This window comes from Medicago sativa, chromosome 2 (assembly GCF_051527215.1).
Source record: "Medicago sativa cultivar Bolivia chromosome 2, Bolivia_mono, whole genome shotgun sequence".
Taxonomy (NCBI): domain Eukaryota; kingdom Viridiplantae; phylum Streptophyta; class Magnoliopsida; order Fabales; family Fabaceae; genus Medicago; species Medicago sativa.
In genome coordinates, this window is record NC_140750.1 from 71,629,618 (window position 1) to 71,649,051 (window position 19,434).

The 19,434-nt window shown below is 31.7% G+C and overlaps 2 protein-coding genes, 1 long non-coding RNA gene and 1 other non-coding gene across 9 annotated transcripts; 2 read left to right on the forward strand and 2 right to left on the reverse strand.

Moving 5' to 3' along the window:
* Window positions 1–893: 893 nt before the first annotated feature.
* LOC146950367 (glutamate receptor 3.4-like) lies at window positions 894–5,386 on the forward strand. Of its 6 annotated transcripts, none has more exons than XM_085746285.1 (7): window positions 894–1,089; window positions 1,468–1,817; window positions 2,293–3,632; window positions 3,806–4,083; window positions 4,202–4,233; window positions 4,326–4,735; window positions 4,931–5,386. In XM_085746285.1, the coding sequence occupies exons 2-7, from the start codon at window positions 1,535–1,537 to the stop codon at window positions 5,384–5,386; spliced, it is 2,799 nt and encodes a 932-aa protein (XP_085602411.1). In that variant the 5' UTR covers window positions 894–1,089; window positions 1,468–1,534. The 6 variants fall into 6 exon arrangements, with proteins under 6 accessions (XP_085602411.1, XP_085602414.1, XP_085602412.1 ...); XM_085746288.1 differs by having other exon boundaries at window positions 2,301–3,632; XM_085746286.1 differs by having other exon boundaries at window positions 894–925.
* Window positions 1,370–12,705, reverse strand: LOC146950368 (uncharacterized). Its single transcript, XR_015027511.1, has 2 exons — window positions 11,992–12,705; window positions 1,370–5,760 (listed from the first exon to the last, which is right to left on the reverse strand). It is a non-coding gene; the product is annotated as an uncharacterized LOC146950368 (long non-coding RNA).
* A 933-nt stretch (window positions 12,706–13,638) lies between these two features.
* LOC146950369 (U11 spliceosomal RNA) lies at window positions 13,639–13,764 on the forward strand. The gene has a single exon (XR_015029565.1). It is a non-coding gene; the product is annotated as a U11 spliceosomal RNA (small nuclear RNA).
* Window positions 13,765–15,027: 1,263 nt separating this feature from the next.
* Window positions 15,028–16,573, reverse strand: LOC146950370 (hexokinase-1 protein). The gene is made up of 3 exons (XM_085746295.1): window positions 16,380–16,573; window positions 15,655–15,734; window positions 15,028–15,354 (listed from the first exon to the last, which is right to left on the reverse strand). Exons 1-3 carry the CDS (start codon window positions 16,494–16,496, stop codon window positions 15,276–15,278), a joined length of 276 nt encoding a protein of 91 aa, XP_085602421.1. The 5' UTR covers window positions 16,497–16,573; the 3' UTR covers window positions 15,028–15,275.
* Between the last annotated feature and the right edge of the window lie 2,861 nt (window positions 16,574–19,434).

Consider the following 19,434-nt stretch of genomic DNA (forward strand, 5'->3'; position numbering starts at 1 on the left):
ACACTGTTTGGGTGAGTCAAATAAAGTTGTCTTCTGCTGGCATCGTTATCCTCCGTATTTCTTGTAATCAAAGTCAATTAAATTCGTTCACAATTGATATTTTTTTTTCTTCATAAGTTTTTTTTTTGAGGGATTTTCTTCATAAGTTTATTCTTTATTTGAGAAAAATTAATTTGTGTTTTTATCACTTCTCGCAAGTTGCATAAACGATTAAGGTAATTTTTTTTTTTTGCATAAACGATGTATAATTAGGAATAATAAAAAAATAATTAATACAATTAAAAATTTAAGGGGTCTTACAAATGTATGTTTGGTTCCATTTTTGGAGGAGTCAAAACGATTTTAGAGATGTAAAATTAATTTGATATGTTAGGTTCTTCTAAAGTAAAATTGATTTTGTTTTTAAATTTGATTTTACTTGAAGTTATAAATTGTAGCTTCTAATTCTATAATTGATCCGTAGACTCAATTTTATTGTTCAACTCACTATTACATAATTGTATCTTAATATAAATCTTTTTACTTTAAAGTTAATTTTTATTAGAATAAATTATGCATAATAAATTTACTCAAAATCAATTTTTTTCGCATGCTGAACAAAACATACACTAAAAATGACAAAATCTCAAAGAAAACTTTTATATTTAATATAGTAAATACTATAAGACATAAATTCACAAGTTTGCAAATATTATCACACCACTTTTTAAACATGTGACATGAAAATCTTTACAAATTAAAAATCTTTACAAACATGTCACCATCGCATAACTAATATCATCATTGGTTCCTCTTTTGATCAATAAAACAAATAAAAATAAAAATGTGTGACAATCATGTAATAATAATAGACTAAAAAGACACATAGAGATGAAGCCATCTCTAGCAAGAATAACGTGGGAGGACAATTTGATTCTTGAAAAGGGTGTGTAACTGTGCATAATACTTTGCTTTGAGTCTTCAAAGTTCAATCACATGCTTTGATATACATCATAATTAATGTTAAGAATCTTTGCAACTTGAAACCTTTTTATACATGATGCAAGTTTAGCTTTGAGGTTTTCTTAGATACTCTTACTTGTTTTAGAGGTATTTATTTTACAGTTTATTAAATTCTTTTTTCTTATATTACAAATTTAATATGCACGTGGGTCTTCACTTTGCTACCACACCTACTTATTAATCCTGTTTCAGCTTTTGTCTTCACTTTGGAACCTTGATTGGTTTATATATGGCTTCATCATAATTTATTCATAAGCTCATATTTAATACATGAAATAAAGTCTTGATCATGCTCATGGCTTATTTTTTTATATCCAGGTATGTCGGTATCTAAGTTTTCAAGTCTAAAGTTTCTTATTCTATGATATGTTTGGTTTTTTTTTTTTTTTTTTTTTGTTATGCAAAAATGAGTTGTTACCTTTGTTTGTGACTTTGTGCTGATGTTGAAAAGGTTGTACTTGACAGGTGTTGAGTTCTGATGTTGGTTTAAGGTAGAACAAAAATTGCAGGATTTCAGAGGTTTTTCTGAAAAATGGAGGTGTTAGGAGTAAAAGGTTTTGTCCTCTTGTTTTTCTGTTTGTGGATTCCAAATGAAGTTGTGGCTATAATTGGAAACTCTACTGTTTCTTCTAGACCAACTGTTGTGAAAATTGGAGCACTGTTTACTGTTGATTCTGTGATTGGAAGATCAGCTCAACAAGGAATCAAAACTGCAATTGATGATGTTAATGCTAATAAGACTATTCTTCCTGGTATTAAAATGGATGTTATTTTTCATGATACAAATTGCAGTGGATTTATTGGAACAGTTGAAGGTATTTGTCAAAAACTTTAATTCTTAATGTTCAATTTTAGGTTTAATTTTGGGGAGGAATATACAAACATACATATATGATATTCATATATTTATATTTTGAATGGTTAGTGTCTTTATTTATCAAGAGCAAGTTATACACTTCCTTATTTTTTCATTACTTAGGCATTTCTGGTATTTTTTTTGTCTTAAACCTTCGGTTCTCACGGGAAATAAGTAAAGTAAAGCCTGAGAGATAAGTAAAGTCTGACCATTAATTGTTTCAGTTAGGGCTCAAACTCGAGTACTTCTGTTCAATTAGACCTTAACTAGAACTCATTAACCACCATCCATTTCTAGTTTAAGACTAGTAAGTATATAATCTTCCTCTCATATAGGATATAATTTAGAGAGGAATTTCTTATGACACCCTATCTGCAAGTCTCTGTGTTTGAAAAAGAAGTGAACAAGCTTCATTAATTTTTTTGATGATGTAGCTTTGCAGTTGATGGAGAATGAAGTGATTGCCACAATTGGTCCACAATCCTCAGGAATAGCTCATATCATCGCTCATGTAGCTAATGAACTCCATGTACCTCTTCTTTCATTTGGGGCAACAGACCCTACCCTATCTTCTCTGCAGTTTCCATATTTTGTCCGAACCACGCACAGCGACTATTTTCAGATGTATGCAATTGCAGACATTGTTGATTTTTATAGATGGAGGCAAGTAATTGCCATTTTTGTAGACGATGATTATGGAAGAAACGGAATTTCAATACTCGGAGATGCGCTAGCAAAGAAACGCGGCAAGATATCTTACAAAGCCGCATTATCTCCTGGAGCCACCAAGGATGATATCAGTATCTTGCTAAATAGTGTGAACTTAATGGAATCAAGAGTCTTTGTTGTTCATGTAAATCCCGATCATGGTTTGAATATTTTTACTATTGCCAAGAATCTTGGAATGATGACTAGTGGTTATGTGTGGATTGCAACAGATTGGCTTGCTTCAAAGTTGGATTCAATGGAGCCAGTTGATACTAACACATTGAAACTCCTTCAAGGTGTTGTAGCTTTGAGGCATCACACTCCTGATACAAATCTCAAAAAAAGTTTTTTCTCTAGGTTGAAGAACGCAAACGGCACGGAAACTACAAGCTTCAATTCTTATGCTTTATATGCATATGATTCTGTTTGGTTAGCAGCTTATGCTCTTGATGCTTTACTCAAAGAAGGTGGAAACATATCTTTCTCATCTGACCCTAAGCTGATTGACACAAAAGGAAGCATGTTGCATTTGTCTTCGCTTCGCGTTTTCAATGGCGGTCCGGACTTTCTCCCTACACTTTTGAGAATGAACTTCACTGGTTTGAGTGGTCAGATTCAGTTCAATGTAGACAAGAATCTAATTCGTCCATCATATGATATCCTTAACATCGGTGAATCTGGTTTCCGGAGAGTCGGTTATTGGTCTAATTACTCCGGTCTATCAGTTTTAGCTCCTGAAGTTTTGTACAAGAGACCACCTAACACTTCAATAAGCAACCAAAAACTGTTCAATGTTTTGTGGCCTGGAGAAACTATAGCTACACCAAGAGGATGGGTTTTCCCAAACAATGGAAAGCCTTTGAGAATAGCAGTGCCTCACAGAATAAGCTACCTCGAGTTTGTTTCTAAGGACAAGAATCCACCAGGAGTTAAAGGCTATTGCATTGATATCTTCGAAGCAGCCATAAACTTGTTGCCTTATCCCGTTCCGCGACAATATATATTATTCGGAGATGGTAAAAGAAATCCCGACTACAGCCAGCTTGTTAATCAGGTTGCACTAAATGTAAGTTTCTAAATCTAATTTGCAGCCTCATTTAGTGATTCAATGATCATATGGCTCAGAACAAGGCCCAATATTTAAATGCTGTATCTAGAATTGAGTTTCCGATTTCCAAGGGAGTTTCAAGTGTCTTCAAATTTTAGTAGTTATGTTGATTTACTTTTTTCCTTTTTCAGAACTTTGATGCAGCTGTTGGAGATGTTACAATTGTCCCAAACAGAACAAGGATTTTGGATTTCACTCAACCTTTCATGGAATCAGGGCTGGTAGTTGTTGTTCCTGTCAAGGAGATCAAATCAAGCCCTTGGGCTTTCCTTAAACCATTCACTGCTCAAATGTGGTGTGTTACCGGCGCCTTTTTCCTTTTTGTTGGTGCTGTAGTATGGATTCTTGAGCACAGGCACAATCCGGAGTTCCGAGGTCCACCCAGGAAGCAAATTATGACAATCTTTTGGTTAGTATTTTTAGCTTAATCATTGGAAACTCCAGAGTTTCTCAAGCCATTCTTGATGCACGGCTTGCTTTAGCATCAAGTAACATATTTTTGCTGAGATTTGTTCCTTCTTTTGCAGGTTTACTTTCTCAACAATGTTTTTCTCACACAGTATGTGTGCTACAGATTCTCATTCATATACTTTAAATTTTTGCTACATAGTATAAATTTCTGATTTTCTTGGTTGCTATGATTTGGCACAGGAGAAAACACTGTGAGTGGTCTTGGGAGATTTGTGCTAATCATATGGCTTTTTGTAGTATTAATTATCAATTCAAGCTACACAGCAAGCTTAACATCCATCCTCACAGTGCAGCAGCTATCCTCACAAATTGAAGGAATTGACAGCTTGATATCAGGTAATCAACCAATTGGAATTCAAGACGGGTCATTTGCAAGAAGGTATCTGATAGATGAACTCAATATACAACCATCTAGGATAGTTTCATTGAGAGATCCAAAGGTATATGAGGACGCCCTTACGCGTGGACCAAATGGAGGAGGGGTTGTAGCTATTGTTGATGAGCTTCCTTATATTGAACTCTTTATGTCTGGTACCAACTGCAAGTTCAGAACCGTTGGAAATGTGTTCACTAAAAGTGGTTGGGGATTTGTAAGTATCTCTAATGGCATGCTTTACGGTTTTAATTCCTAAACCCTTCTTATGTAACTCTTATGTAAAGGGATTTCTGAGCTAAGTTTATGCATATTGAAGCTGTTTCTTATGTACCTCTTCTATGATAGTGATTGTTATGTATATATCTTGCACAACAATATGTTATTCTTATGTTCAATACCATGATCACAGGGATTCCAGAGGGACTCTCCCCTTGCTATTGATATGTCAACTGCAATTCTTCAACTCTCAGAAAATGGTGACCTGCAAAAGATCCACGACAAATGGCTTTCAAGACAGAACTGTGGTGCAAAAGTTAACGACACTGATTCAAATGAACTCTCTCTTAAAAGCTTCTGGGGTCTCTTTCTTATATGTGGCATTGCATGTCTCATTGCTTTGATTGCATTCTTTGTTAGAGTGTTCTGTCAATACATGAAATTCATCCCAGGGAGTGAGATGGAAGTTGACCAGGAAAATCCGTCACCTAGGCCAAGAAAAACATTTCTATCTTCGAGAAGCTTCAAAGACTTGATTGTATTTGTGGATAAGAGAGAGAGAGAAATAAAGGAGATACTTAGGCAGAAGAGTAAGAAAAGGAGACGTGACCAGAGCTTAGATGATCAGTTTGATTCACCACCTACCTAAGTAAATAACAATATATATGTATATTTTTGTCCTTGTTTCTTTTATTTTTGATATTTTGGCTTATACTATAGTAACAGTATTGACACAAATTTGTCTATACTAAAATATTTAGATTCCATCCTTCTTGGCTAGGAAATTATTGTTGCAAGATTAATATTATACACAGTGTAGAAAAAAGGCAAGCAATCTTGGTTTATATTGTTGTAAAATAATGACATATGAATTATCTCAAAATAATAATCAGCATAAACATATAAGCATTAAAATCAATAAGCAAAAGAGAGAGATCATTAGACTTATCTATCTTTAAAATTGCGTTGATTTGAAGCTGGTAATGAAGAGCAAACAAACACGAAACCATGAACGGCAATAACCTGCTGAATAGTAAACTATTATCTAACCTGAGGCGTGACATAGTCATTGTCCTTGAGGATTTTATCCGCCTCATAAGCGCATATCCTCCCAGGATACAACAGTTCTTCTCCGTTATGAATCATAATCGGAGGTGACAGAACAGCTCAAATTTATCTCAAAGATAACAGGAGAAGTAACCTAGAAACTCAATATTTTGGATGAGGGAAAATAATTTGTGTATTAAGAAATATGAAGTGAGAGAGTAAATAAATGTATGCTATGTGCAGGTTCATAATTTTCTGTAGCAAGCAAGCTTCCTTATATATGTCAATAAAACATGATGGCTAAGTTACGTGAGTGAAACAAAGTTTATTAACCACCCATTAATGGACAAAGTCAAAGGCAGATATTTAGTGCCACATATTCCACAAAACTAGCCACATGATTAAATCATTTTTCAATTGAAAAATATATGCAAGGCTTTATTGACAAGTAAGAAAACCAAGTCATAGTTAGCTTATTTTGAAATTGATAAAAACGTTAAAAGCAATATTTTGGAGAGACTTGGTTATATTTAACTTTTGAAATATAATAATTAAAAATATACAACAATCCCCCACATATTTCAAAAGTTAAAATAAAAAGGTTAAAAAGAGTTTTCTTGGGTAAACATCGTAGATGTAATGCATCGGAACGGTATAGCAAGTTATGGAACCCGTCCTAGACTAATAAGACTTAACACACAGTGAATTGGTTTAGCAAGCTATGGAACCCAAGACACTTGTTGTATGTTAGAGGTCTCATAATCACATTACACCCCCACAATTCTTGCTGTTACGCGGTTGTGCGCTAATAGGCCATGCGCGTGCCTGGTATTCATGAGTGCTCTAGAGATTTTGCCAAGATGTCATGCAAACGGCCCCACTTGACACTCATATAGGCGATTTCATCAAGTGTATGCTGCAAGTCATATACCACCCATAAGGGATATGATAATCGTTGAAAGCATTATAGCTTATCCTCTCAATATTGCAGTGTCTAGCACTTACTCAAATACACCATAGGAAAGAGACTAGGATTAAATTTAGCGCTAGCAGAACTAACATGTGACTTGTTCTTACCACATTGAACCTTCTTCATGGGATCTCCAATCACAAAGGTTGGGTTCCTATCACATGTCAATTTCGATTGGCTTAAGTCTCAATCCCCTCGATGTTCACAAATTTATTTCATCCCAGGGGCTTTATTAGTACGTACTTTACACACATTGATGAAGATAAAAAGTTCTTTCATCAAAGAATATTGACTAAGACGTCTCTCAGTCAATTAATCTCATATTTACCAAGTTAACAATTATAAACTTAATCTTCATAATAAATTCATACAGGTCTGCTTAGTTGTCTACTAAGCGACAACATATTCATCAATAAGATAAATCTACTTATATGAATACAATGGTTTATCCACTTTTAAACAATATCTCATATATTGTCAAATTGACTTTTCGATATATGTCATCGGGTCTACTTAGATAAATTCTAAGCGACAAACCTCCACATTGAGAAAATATATCTCTGTGTGGATTTATATTATACAGGTCTACTTGAATAATTTTCAAGTGCAACAGTTCCACGAAAAAAAAATCCCATACATTTATATTTTTTCATATACAAGTTTCATTAAACATCATTACACTATATTGCTCTAATACAGTGACTAATATAATCTAAACTTATACTATAATTTGGTCCATTCTTCTCATTAAAGGACAACGAAAGCAGTATACTTGGTCAAACTTATTTCAGATATACAGACTCTATTTTTCCTTTCCAACACAAAATTGAACTACTTGTAATATTCATTTATCAAAAACAAAAATTACAAATTTCTTTGTACTTTAGAGTTGCAACTGATAAACTCTACTAAGACCAACATCATTTTAATTTTATTGCACAAGACAACCAATAATTTATGCTACTATTTCAACTACTAGGAGACAGACATCACGTTCTTAATAAAGAAAGAGTACTGAGCATATAGTTCAAAATAGAATAAAATCTCACAATGTCATTACATCTTATATTTAAAGAGAACCAAGGCTAAATTACTCTCATGAATAAATCAATTTTGATTTGGGAAAATAGCAAAGATAAAGAACTAAGATACTTATAATAAATTCATTCTCATGACCACACTATCAACCAAACTTTAAATAATTTATGATAACATGCATGGACATGAGAGAATTACTACACAGTAATACAATTCCACAAAAATTCAGCATTATTAGTCATGGATTCAACTTTGGCCAACAAATTATACCTATCAATTTTCTTCAATCAAGTATCATCATATAATTGTAAGGAATGCTAAACAGTTTAACTTTAAGCTATTCAAACTTATTGAAAAGTTTCTCAATATTACATTTCTTTATATAAACTAGCGGAAAGACAGACACTATCGTGCCCGTATGTCCGCTCTTTTTACTGCGCTAACACATGTGATTATTTTATTATGTTTGTTTGTATAATTTTGGTTAAAATTTTAAAATTTCAAAATATTATGGACATTATTGATATATTAATTTATAAACAAAATATTGTCAAGGCATATAACAAAATTATTTTTGAACTCAACATATTTTAGTTTGCATACATATAAAATTAAGGTAAAATAATGATCATTTCTTGTTTATTCTAATAGTAATTAGTAACATCATAACATAAATGTGTGTGTTGTGTAAAAGAAACATCATAAATAAATGTATAAATGACATGTTATGTAAAAGAAATAATGCTATGATTGCGATAAAAGAATATCTTTAAAAACTACATTTTTTCGTAAAGTCTCCATATTCTCCTTCTATTTTTGCTTCTTTAATGAGAACTTTTGTTGAATTTTGAGAAACTCTTCTTGATAAAGCTACATATAATTGACCATGGCTGAAAACATGTCATGGAAGATAGATTCCGACATTGGAAATGGTCGGCCCTTGTGACTTATTTGTGGTAATAGCAAAACTTAGTCTAACGGGAAACTGTTTTCTACTAAGCACAAAGGGAAGTCATGAACTCACATTTGTTTTTAATTTAATTCTGGGCAAGAATGTTCTTTTTCCAGCATTGCTTCGTGTTAGGATTTCCACATCCAACATATTCTTAAATAAACCACGATATAACAATCGTGTTCCATTACACAGGCCATATATAGGGTTTATGTTTCGCAACACATCAAAGGTGCACTTTTTTTTACCTTTAAAATATGTGGTGGGATACTTCCTTGAGCAGTTGAGTTTAGGAATTCCTGTTGATATAAGTTATGAGTATCCCTTTCAACCTCGTTAAATGACAACAAATTATGCTATTCTCCTGGAAACTAATTGATAATTATGTCATTCAATTTTTGAACATCATCATCTATAGGTGTGATTATGGCTCTTTTGACCATATATGAATTATGATATTACTCCTCGCCTATGAATCACAAACACTCCTCGTATTAGATGTGTCTGAACACGTGTGGCATCCGCATCCACGAATATAATTACCCTAAATTATATGATTTTCTCAAATTATCAACGTTATTGGCGTGTCAGTATCCGTGTTGTATCTGGTGTCGGTGTTCGTATCCATACTTCTTAGCGGTCCTCTCTTTTTATAGCCTCTCAGATGGTGCTTTGAATGTAATCAAAAACAAAAGATGATGGTTTGAATCTTTCTAGTGTTTTTGTTTTTAGTTGTTGGTAAAATGAGTGTGATTGTCATTTAACAATTTTGAATTGTTTAAATGGTTTTAACACTTTGATTTCATTGTATTTTGTTGGATATTGGATGGAAGCCATGGGAGCAGTTTATCAATTGTATACATGCAAAACGTTTGGAATCATAGAAAAAAGCAATGCTTTTATTCCTTTAAACTGCAGTGGAAGGAGCTTAACGACAGGGGATGTTATTGCTTATTTTCCCTTTATTTAATAATTTAAAAAAACCACGGTTCTCTTTATATAAAAAAAAAGCGACGTTATCATAGTTTGTATAGGCATTATAAACCAGTAAAGTCAAATAATTCTTAAAATTAATTGTAAACAATTTGAATCATAATCGCTTATAAACCAGCAAAGTCAGATATATAATCCACAATATTAATCGACTTTGGTTAGTTGTAACATGAAAGAAAACGAAAAAAAAACTAAACAGATTAACTCTGAATTCTGATGCAGAGGGTTGAGAAAAACAAAACAATGCGGGAACAAACTATTAACCGTGAGAACCTTGCTTATTAATATTTAATATAGTGCTAACAAATCTGTTTCTAAAATATTTTGAGTCCTAATATTTTTTTAGAGGATTTAAAGTCTAATCTTTAACATTATTTTTTGTTCACGTTTGCTACTAATCTTTTTTTTTTAGAGGATTTAAAGTCCAATCTTTAACATTATATTTTATTCACGTTTGTTACTAATCTTTTTATCAGAAGATTTAAAGTCCACTTTTTAACATTATTTTTTGCTCACGTTTGTTACTAATCTTTTTTTTTTGGAGTATTTAAAGTCTAATCATTAACATTATTATTTTTTGCTCACGTTTGTTACTAATTTTTTTTTTAGAGGATTTAAAGTCCAATCTTTAAGATTATTTTTTGGTCACGTTTGTTACTAATCTTTTTTTAGGGATTTAAATTACCATTCTTTAACAATATTTTTTGCTCACGTTTGTAACTAATCTTTTTTTAGAGGATTTAAAGTCCAATCTTTAACATTATTTTTTACTCACGTTAGAACCCTGCTTATTAATATTTAATATAGTGTTAACAAATCTTTTTCTAAAATATTTTGAGTCCTAATCTTTTTTTAGAGGATTTAAAGTCTAATCTTTAACATTATTTTTTGTTCACGTTTGTTACTAATTTTTTTTTGAAGGATTTAAAGTCCAATCTTTAATATTATATTTTGCTCAGGTTTGTTACTAATCTTTTTATCCGAAGATTTAAGTCCAATTTTTAACATTTTTTTCCTCCCGTTTTTACTAATCTTTTTTTTAGAGTATTTAAAGTCTAATCATTAACATTATTATTTTTTGCTCACGTTTGTTACTAATCTTTGTTTAGAGGATTTAAAGTTCAATCTTTAACATTATTTTTTGGTCACGTTTGTTACTAATCTTCTTTTTATAGGGGATTTAAAGTACAATCTCTAACAATATTTTTTGCTCACGTTTGTTACTAATATTTTTTTAGAGGATTTAAAGTCCAATCTTGAACATTATTTTTTGCTCACGTTTGTTACTAATCTTTTTTTAGAGGATTTAAAGTCTAATCTTTACCATTATTTTTTGCTCATGTTTGTTACAATTGATCAAAAGCTAAGGAAGAGTAACTTATATTAATAAATTAATAAAATAATATGGAAATACTGTTTTTTGAGGAAGTAATAAAATAAATATGGAAATACTGTTTTTTGTGGAAGGGATATGAAAATACTTGGCAATCTTTGTCGGTTGTATTGAGGGGAACAACATAGATGTACAACATAAAATCATCTGATAAAAAAGTAACATGAGTTTTTGTTTTGTGTTAGTTTTTTGTGAGTTTGATATGTGGTTAACGGAGGTAAAAGATGGTTAACGGGGACGATTAGTGACATGGATTAGTAATCCGCGTGTTATTTTATAATTGGCTAACAGTAAGAACAGTACATAAGGACTTGTGCGTAAGTTTTCTCCTTAAATTAATTTTATTCTTTTTTTTTTGAAGAATTAAATTAAATTTATTCTTATCTATTTGTTACATGTGTTATTTGTATTTAAAATTAAAATTAAAATTAAGGGTATTTTTGGAAAGAAAATTTCAACCCAAAAGTGTGCTGAAAGGGGTAGTTTTCTTTATATATATAGTATAGATTATGTACGGGCTTTTATAACTTTCTCAAATCACAAAAAATACATATATTCACTCATGGCAATTACATATATGCACAAGAACCAAATTTTAAAATAGAAGAATTACTATAAAAGTGTAAAAGAGACCACATAAATAATTGTAGCGTGCAGAAAAATATTTCAACTTTGTTCACATAAGCCTATATGTCACAAATCCTCATATGCTATATGTTCTGATGGATTAAGAATATGTGAATATATACACACACAAAATTCATGACAAAATAATAATCATATCATAGCATACACATAGATCCTGTAAGTGATATACTTGCACATTCTAATAAGACTAAAATAATGTAAAATGCAACATACCATGCAATCCACGCATTGTAGTGTATAAGTATCCCACATACCATGAATGACATTCCAGCCGCCACGTTTCCACCAAAACAGGACACTACATCCTTCACTGATCAAACAGAAATGTATCAGTATCAGCTTGAATATCCACCTCCTAATTCCATTAACTAGCTTTTAGGGCTTTTTTAATTTGGGCACTTAATAGCTTAAATTTTTTGAATTCTTGAACAAGATGATGACATTTATTATCAGAACCATTGATATCGATAATATTTGAATTGGCAGATTGATTCTGAAATTAGGGTACAAATAATTCCATTAATAAAATCCTCAAGATTGTTGTAAAATAATGACATATGAATTATCTCAAAATAATAATCAGCATAAACATATAAGCATTAAAATCAATAAGCAAAAGAGAGAGATCATTAGACTTATCTATCTTTAAAATTGCGTTGATTTGAAGCTGAAGAGCAAACAAACACGAAACCATGAACGGCAATAACCTGCAGAATAGTAAACTGTCATAAGCGCATATCCTCCCAGGATACAACAGTTCTTCTCCGTTATGAATCATAATCGGAGGTGACAAACAGCTCAAATTTATCTCAAAGATAACAGGAGAAGTAACCTAGAAACTCAATATTTTGGATGAGGGAAAATAATTTGTGTATTGAGAAATATGAAGTGAGAGAGTAAATAAATGTATGCTATGTGCAGGTTCATAATTTTCTGCAGCAAGCAAGCTTCCTTATATATGTCAATAAAACATGATGGCTAAGTTATGTGAGTGAAACAAAGTTTATTAACCACCCATTCATGGACAAAGTCAAAGGCAGATATTTAGTGCCACATATTCCACAAAACTAGCCACATGATTAAATCATTTTTCAGTTGAGAAATATATGCAAGGCTTTATTGACAAGTAAGAAAACCAAGTCATAGTTAGCTTATTTTGAAATTGATAAAAACGTTAAAAGCAATATTTTGGAGAGACTTGGTTATATTTAACTTTTGAAATATAATAATTAAAAATATACAACATATATTTCAAGCCAACATACACAGGATTTAGGCAATTATACTTTCATATATATAAGTTTTGAGTTCAAGTGCTCAACTCTGTGCTGTGAGCTATGCTTGGTTTCCTCTGGTTTTGAGGAAGAGATTTATTCAAGAATAAGGGAGATTTTCCATTCAGAAATTGATATTCATAATAAAATTACTATTTCTTCCACAATTGCTTGTTTCAGGTAGCAAAATTACCGTCTTATAGGCTTATATTGCATGGTGCTCCTTTTGTAAAATTCAATAGTAGTGAACCTTTGATCAATACGTATATGGCAAGGGTTCAGTGCAGCATATTCAATCTACTTTATGGCGCAACACACTTAAAATTGTTAACAATATTACTGTAAACATCATATCTACTACTTATATTTACCAAGAAGCAGCTTTTGCATGAGTACAGTAATTTATTGAATACAATTAGTTAAAAAAAAGCTTGTGTTGAAGTTATTTTAATATTATTTAAGTTTTGGGAAAATTAGATTCCTTTTTTTCAAGAAAGGTTTGAATCACACTTTATCCTCTTTTGTTAACATCTACATGAAGTAATATTAGTTATTACAGTTGAGTCTATTTCAACATATACAATTAAAAAAAAGCCAGTTTGCTAATTATGCCACACTCATCATTTTGATGAGTGTTGTACGGCTATCAAGACATACTGCTGACATAATCTTTGTGAAACAATAGGGTTGACACGTTAAGCCGACCCTTTTTGAAAAACATATACAATCCTTTTAAATATAGTGAATAACTTCAAATGATCATTCCAGAACTTCTTTCTCTACTTGTACGACATTTTTTTTGGTGGTGGTCAGAATTTAAACCCCGGACCTTGCATATATTATGCATTGTCCAAACCAACTGAGCTAAGCTCACGAGGACCTTCTTGTACAACATTTAATTTTAATGGTAACAAACTTTGAACATTTTGCGACTTTAATATGAAGTTTTAGATGCATTTTTTACAAAAGGCCAATCTCTAAATTTTGTACGATGGACATTTCCACACTCCAACTTCAGTGGTGTTGACACAAATGGTCTACATCTTATTCTATTTTGAGATTTTACATTGACAAGTGATATTACAGAGAAAATGGTTCTAAGAGAAGGACAGCCTTCACTCCATGAGTAAGCTTTAAGGGTTGTGTAAGCTCCACACAAATTCTCAAGTGATATCAGAGTTAAATTTTACAGTTGTTGACCATTCATTATCAAGACACCTACATATATTTAATGCTGCAAACTTCACATTGACTAGTGACATGACCAAAATAATAATTATAAGCAGTTACATGCATGTATTTGGGTTCTCTCAAATTGTGAAAAAACGGTTAAGTGGATGATCTCACCATTAAAATGCATCGAGTTATAAAACTTATAAAGATTATATCTGGGGTCCAATGCATTTTAATGGCAAGATCATCCACATAATCCTCTCCAAAAATAATTACAATTGAGAGAATCCAAATCCGTTACAAGGTTTTGTTTAGAATTCAGCTTTACCCACCTCCATGTTTTTTAAAAACAGCACAAGATTTCAGAAATACACTTCTGAACAGAAGAAGAAAAAAAGGTTCTTTTATCAAGAAATACACATCCGAACAAAGGTAATCTTAAATAAGTTTTAAGTAGAAAAAACCAATTTCTAAAGTTTCAAGTTGTTGAATGTACTATTCCAAAGATAAAATTTCCTTTTTGGACTTCTTAAGAAGTGCTCTTAAGGGTCTTGTTAGCATTTCCCCTTAAACAAATACAACCAGAACTGCAAGACTCTGCCATGATTTTCAGGTAGAGTGTAAGGCATGTACTATCACATTGATTCCATATTTATTTCACCTCATGCATCATCTTACCAGAGCATCTTAAAGCACCACTAATTGATTTACAAGGATGTAATAAGACTTGGAATTTCCCACACATAATAATGAAACCCAAACACTAACTAGCCAACATAAACTAGTGGGATTTCTACAATCATACAAGTAATCAATAGACTATCATGTATATTATTAAAAAACGAACCTAGCCATGTTTTATTTGGCAAGTGCATCAAAGTGCAGAACAAAGGCAAAGGGTGTCTACTTTGCCAAAGACAATTTAATTACATATAATCTTCACATAAACCATCCACAACATGGATGAAAAAGTTGAAACCACAAAAAGACCATGCAATACTCAAGACAAAACCACAAAAAGTTGTTCCGGAGGCATTTGGGAAAGTGGCACTACTCATGTTTCACGGGTTGTGACTCTCTCTTCGGAGGATCCAAATCCAAATAGGTAAATGGCTCAGTTGGTTCCTCGCTGCAATAACCACAAATGTCGCAAGCAACATAAGGAGCTTGTAAAGGAAAAGCCAAGGCAAGGTGTGCAAATAAAGTAATAAAGGTGAAAAACTAAAACTAGAATAGCCAACTTTAATGTATAATCATCCCAAGCAGATTTCAACAAGTTATACCACTGTTAATGTATGTTATCTTGATAAAGATAGCACTCTTTTAGTTTGCTACTGTTTAAATCTACACCAAAACATTCAGTGGCATGGTTCATAAACATTGATTTTCCTAAGAAAATACATAATTGCAAGCTAGATAATAATCTTACCCAGGTTTAGAACGCATGCACTGCCAGAAGAGCTTGAAAGGTCCTGGAACAGTCTTGAATGGGTTTCCCTCGAAGCAAGCCTACACATTTTACAGCCTTTAGGACTTGAAGATAACAACATCAAATTTATTCCTAAGTCCCGATAAAAAAATTTGGAAACATGTAAAAGTATAGAGAACAGGCTAAAATGAGCACAGACCTCAAACCATGCAACCAATCTATCTATTTTAAGAAAAGTCTTTTCGCTAATGACATGACATATGAAGAAATTTCACGCCTTTGTTCCCCACGATTCCATACTCTTGCACAGGATCTTTACTACTAGTTACATCATAATAAGTTGAAGCCGGTATAGTTTCCCTAGGATGACCGATGATCTCTCATGCTCTTCTCCACATATGTGTGTAATAACTCTTATTTGGAAGAGCTTATGGAAACAACTTATGACACGTCCATAAGCTGTTTCGAGCTAATTTTCATATGTTCTTTAATATAGCTTATGAAAACAATTTGATTACATAAAAAGCTTCTACATAAGCGCTTATTTTATAAACGATTAATCCAAAAGTAGTACAATCAAATCAATTAAGCTATGTAATAAAATAGATAGAACAAATGCTATAATGCTTGTAATTAAAATGTTGAATTATAAAACAAAGTATCTGAGAAATTAACAAAGTATCAGATCCCAGTAATAAGAATAATGATGATTTTGAAATAAAAACCTGAATAACATCTTCAACACGGTCATTGCAACGATGAGCTTTGGGTTCAGGATGATTCTCTCCTGTAATTCCCCATGGACTCTCACGACGAGGCACTGGTCTTGTCTCGCTGCTCATCTTCTTCTTCTTCTTCCTTCCTTCGCAACTCAACTCTCCTTTGTTTGTAAAGCTTTCTCTACTTCTCTGTTGGACCAAAGCCCATTTTTAGAGGTATTTTTGTCTATTTATCAAAACATGGGGGTGAAAGAACTAAATGAAGGGTATAAAAAAAAAATTCTACTTTTCACTTGATTATCTTATAAAATAGCTGTTTGTAATTTTTGTAACTTGTAATGGTTTATAATAATAAAAGTAAATTTTTGTGTGTGAAAAAACATCTATTTGTTTGTAACATAATGTTATGTGTTCTAACTAATGAAATGAAAGTTTATCTAACAAAAGAGGTAAAACTCTCGTAACGTGGTAAACGAACGAATGTTCACATTCTAGTTAAAAAATATATTCACACTACTTTCAATAAAGAAAGTCTACGAAAAAACACAAAAGAATGTTTCGTCTATCTACTTCATTGAATGATTGAGTTCAAGGCTAGTAAGAAAATGTGAAACGTAAAGCATAACTAAAAACTATGCATGCTCCTTCAAAAAAAAAAAAAACTCTGGATGCATGCTCCTCGGTACCTTTTTTTAAAGATTAAAACAAAAATCTTTGAGCATATGAAATAAAATTAAACTAAAATTGAATGTAAGACGTATCCTTCAATATCTTCTTTGAGCATAACAATTTTTTTTTTAGGGATTGAACATAACAACTTAGGAAAACCTTTTTCATCTCATGCATGTTTTTAAAAAACATGTTTTTAAGTTTCCGGTTGGGTTGTCCCAATTCATGTGATCAGGGACGGGAGTAAAAGAGAGACCAACAAAGGTTAGGGTTCTCCCAATTTTTTTTTTTTTTTTTTAATATAGGTGAGTTATTATATTTTTGAGTGAACTCTATATGAGATCATTTATTAAGCCTTTTAGGCTTAATTAATTGCATTAATCCTTAGCAAGAACCCTTAGCCGCAAAAAAAAAAAAAATAGTGATGTTTCGTATGCAACTTTGTCAAGAAGTTTCAACTCATTGCCTACAGTTTTATTTGCACACTATCAATGATTCACTACTCAATATTTCATCGTTAAGTCATCATATGAATAATGAATTCATCCTCCTTTGGATGTATCTTGTAATTTCTTGTATGTGTTGTGCATTTGAATTTGTTTTACTAAATTATTCTCTTAAATGAGGTCCCCTCTAAGCTTAATTCCTGGATATGTCCATGCATGTGGCCAAAAAATCTTCAGGAAAATCTCTAGACATAGTTCATGGTAAAACTCATTTTATGTTGATTCCAGTCATGCTTCAAAAATTTGCATCGATTTTTTTTTTCTTTTTTTCTAGACGACTTGACTTGTCATGGTATAAAAATTTGGTTTGAAAAAGTTCCTGGACAGGAGGAATTGATCATGTTAGAAAATTCTTAAGTTCTAACTGCATGACTCGAGTCATAAAATATTTTGGAAAATGCTACTTATCAAGAAAAATAGCTTCAAGAATTTTTCAAGACACAGTTGGCAAATTTTAATTGGATGATTTATTTGTCCACTTCCTATTTTTCAGCCACACCTCCTTGAATTGTGGCAAATAGTGCATTGTGATTGGCTATTTTTTATTCTTGAAGAATTCTTGATGTTATTTTTCTAGAGATATAGCATTGCTCGAATATTTTTAACGTAGACTTGAGGAAATTTCGTAAAATTTGTTTTTACAATGACTCCTCAATCATATTTTCACTTGCTTATAAATCATTCTTTCACACTTCTGATATTAAAAGACTCTCATTCCTTCTCTAATGAAACTCTTTGTGTAACTCTTAGACTACATCATTAGTTATCCATGTGAGCTTAGCTCTGTTAGTAGGGATAATGTATATTATATGTAAGGTTTGATGTTTGAATCTCGGACACCACAAAAAAAAGACTACATCATTAATTAGAATTCATTATCAAACAAAATTCTTTGTGTAACTATGAGAAGCTTGTTGTGGTCATTGAAGAGCTTGGGGGATACATCGAGGATAATTGATAATATATATATTTTAGTTTTGATATGCAAGTGTTGTTAACTTTTTGTGCAGAATTGACAGATAAAATTTTCAGAAATCTTCATTACGTCAAGTTGGCTTTTATTAATTCTTAGATTTTTTTTTTTTTTGTTGGGTGGTATATGTTATCTTAGTTTTGAATATTGTTTTATCCTGAGATTCATATCATCTAGATTTGTAATTGACAAATCAAATAAACAATTCAACCGATTGATCATCTTCATCCATATATAGGTAACTTGAATGCATTATCCTTTTATTTTGGTTACATTGAATACATTATCCAGCTGCGTATAGTTTTGCGATAGATTTTTTAAAATATTCCTTGTTCAAAAAAAAAAAAAAGATTTTTTTTAAATACTCTAATATCTTAAAAACAACACTACTTTGATTTTTTTTTTTATGGTGGCCAGGGTTTGAACCCCGACCTTGCGTATATTATATTATGCATTACACTAATTTGAATTTAACTTCTCCGACAGAGAAGAAAACTATTTTTCTTGCATTCTTTTGTGATTTACAAATTTGAAATGAACCTAGCCATTCTAATTGACACATCGGCATAAGAAGCTTTTCAATACAATAAACAGTTTGCAATCGAGTGAATACATTTTTTATTACAAATAAGTATAAATAAAATTTGGTAAGTAGACATTGTACTTTTCCTCACATTTTTTTCCAGATTAGATAAGAACAAAATAGATGAAATTAATTCTGCAAGTATAATTTAAATGTTTTTTTTAAAGAAGTATAATTTAAATGTTAAAACGTGAAACATTTGATATGTTAAAATAAAAATTTAAGTATGTAGAATACCCACTTCTCCACGCTTTGTGGAAATTCAAAATAACATACTCTAATTTAACTTATTTCCTTTGTGGGTGAAATCCATGGTCAAAAAGTGAAGGA

Bases quoted from the DNA above. Each gene is read 5' to 3' on its own strand.
- LOC146950367 (XM_085746285.1), top strand. From the start codon at position 1,535: ATGGAGGTGTTAGGAGTAAAAGGTTTTGTCCTCTTGTTTTTCTGTTTG. The intron at 1,818-2,292 runs GTATTTGTCAAA...TTGATGATGTAG, and splicing joins ATTTATTGGAACAGTTGAAG to CTTTGCAGTTGATGGAGAAT. The intron at 4,234-4,325 runs GTATGTGTGCTA...GATTTGGCACAG, and splicing joins AACAATGTTTTTCTCACACA to GAGAAAACACTGTGAGTGGT.
- LOC146950370 (XM_085746295.1), bottom strand. From the start codon at position 16,496: ATGAGCAGCGAGACAAGACCAGTGCCTCGTCGTGAGAGTCCATGGGGA. The intron at 15,735-16,379 runs GTTTTTATTTCA...TAAAATGTGTAG, and splicing joins GTGTTGAAGATGTTATTCAG to GCTTGCTTCGAGGGAAACCC. The intron at 15,355-15,654 runs GTAAGATTATTA...TGGTTATTGCAG, and splicing joins TGCATGCGTTCTAAACCTGG to CGAGGAACCAACTGAGCCAT.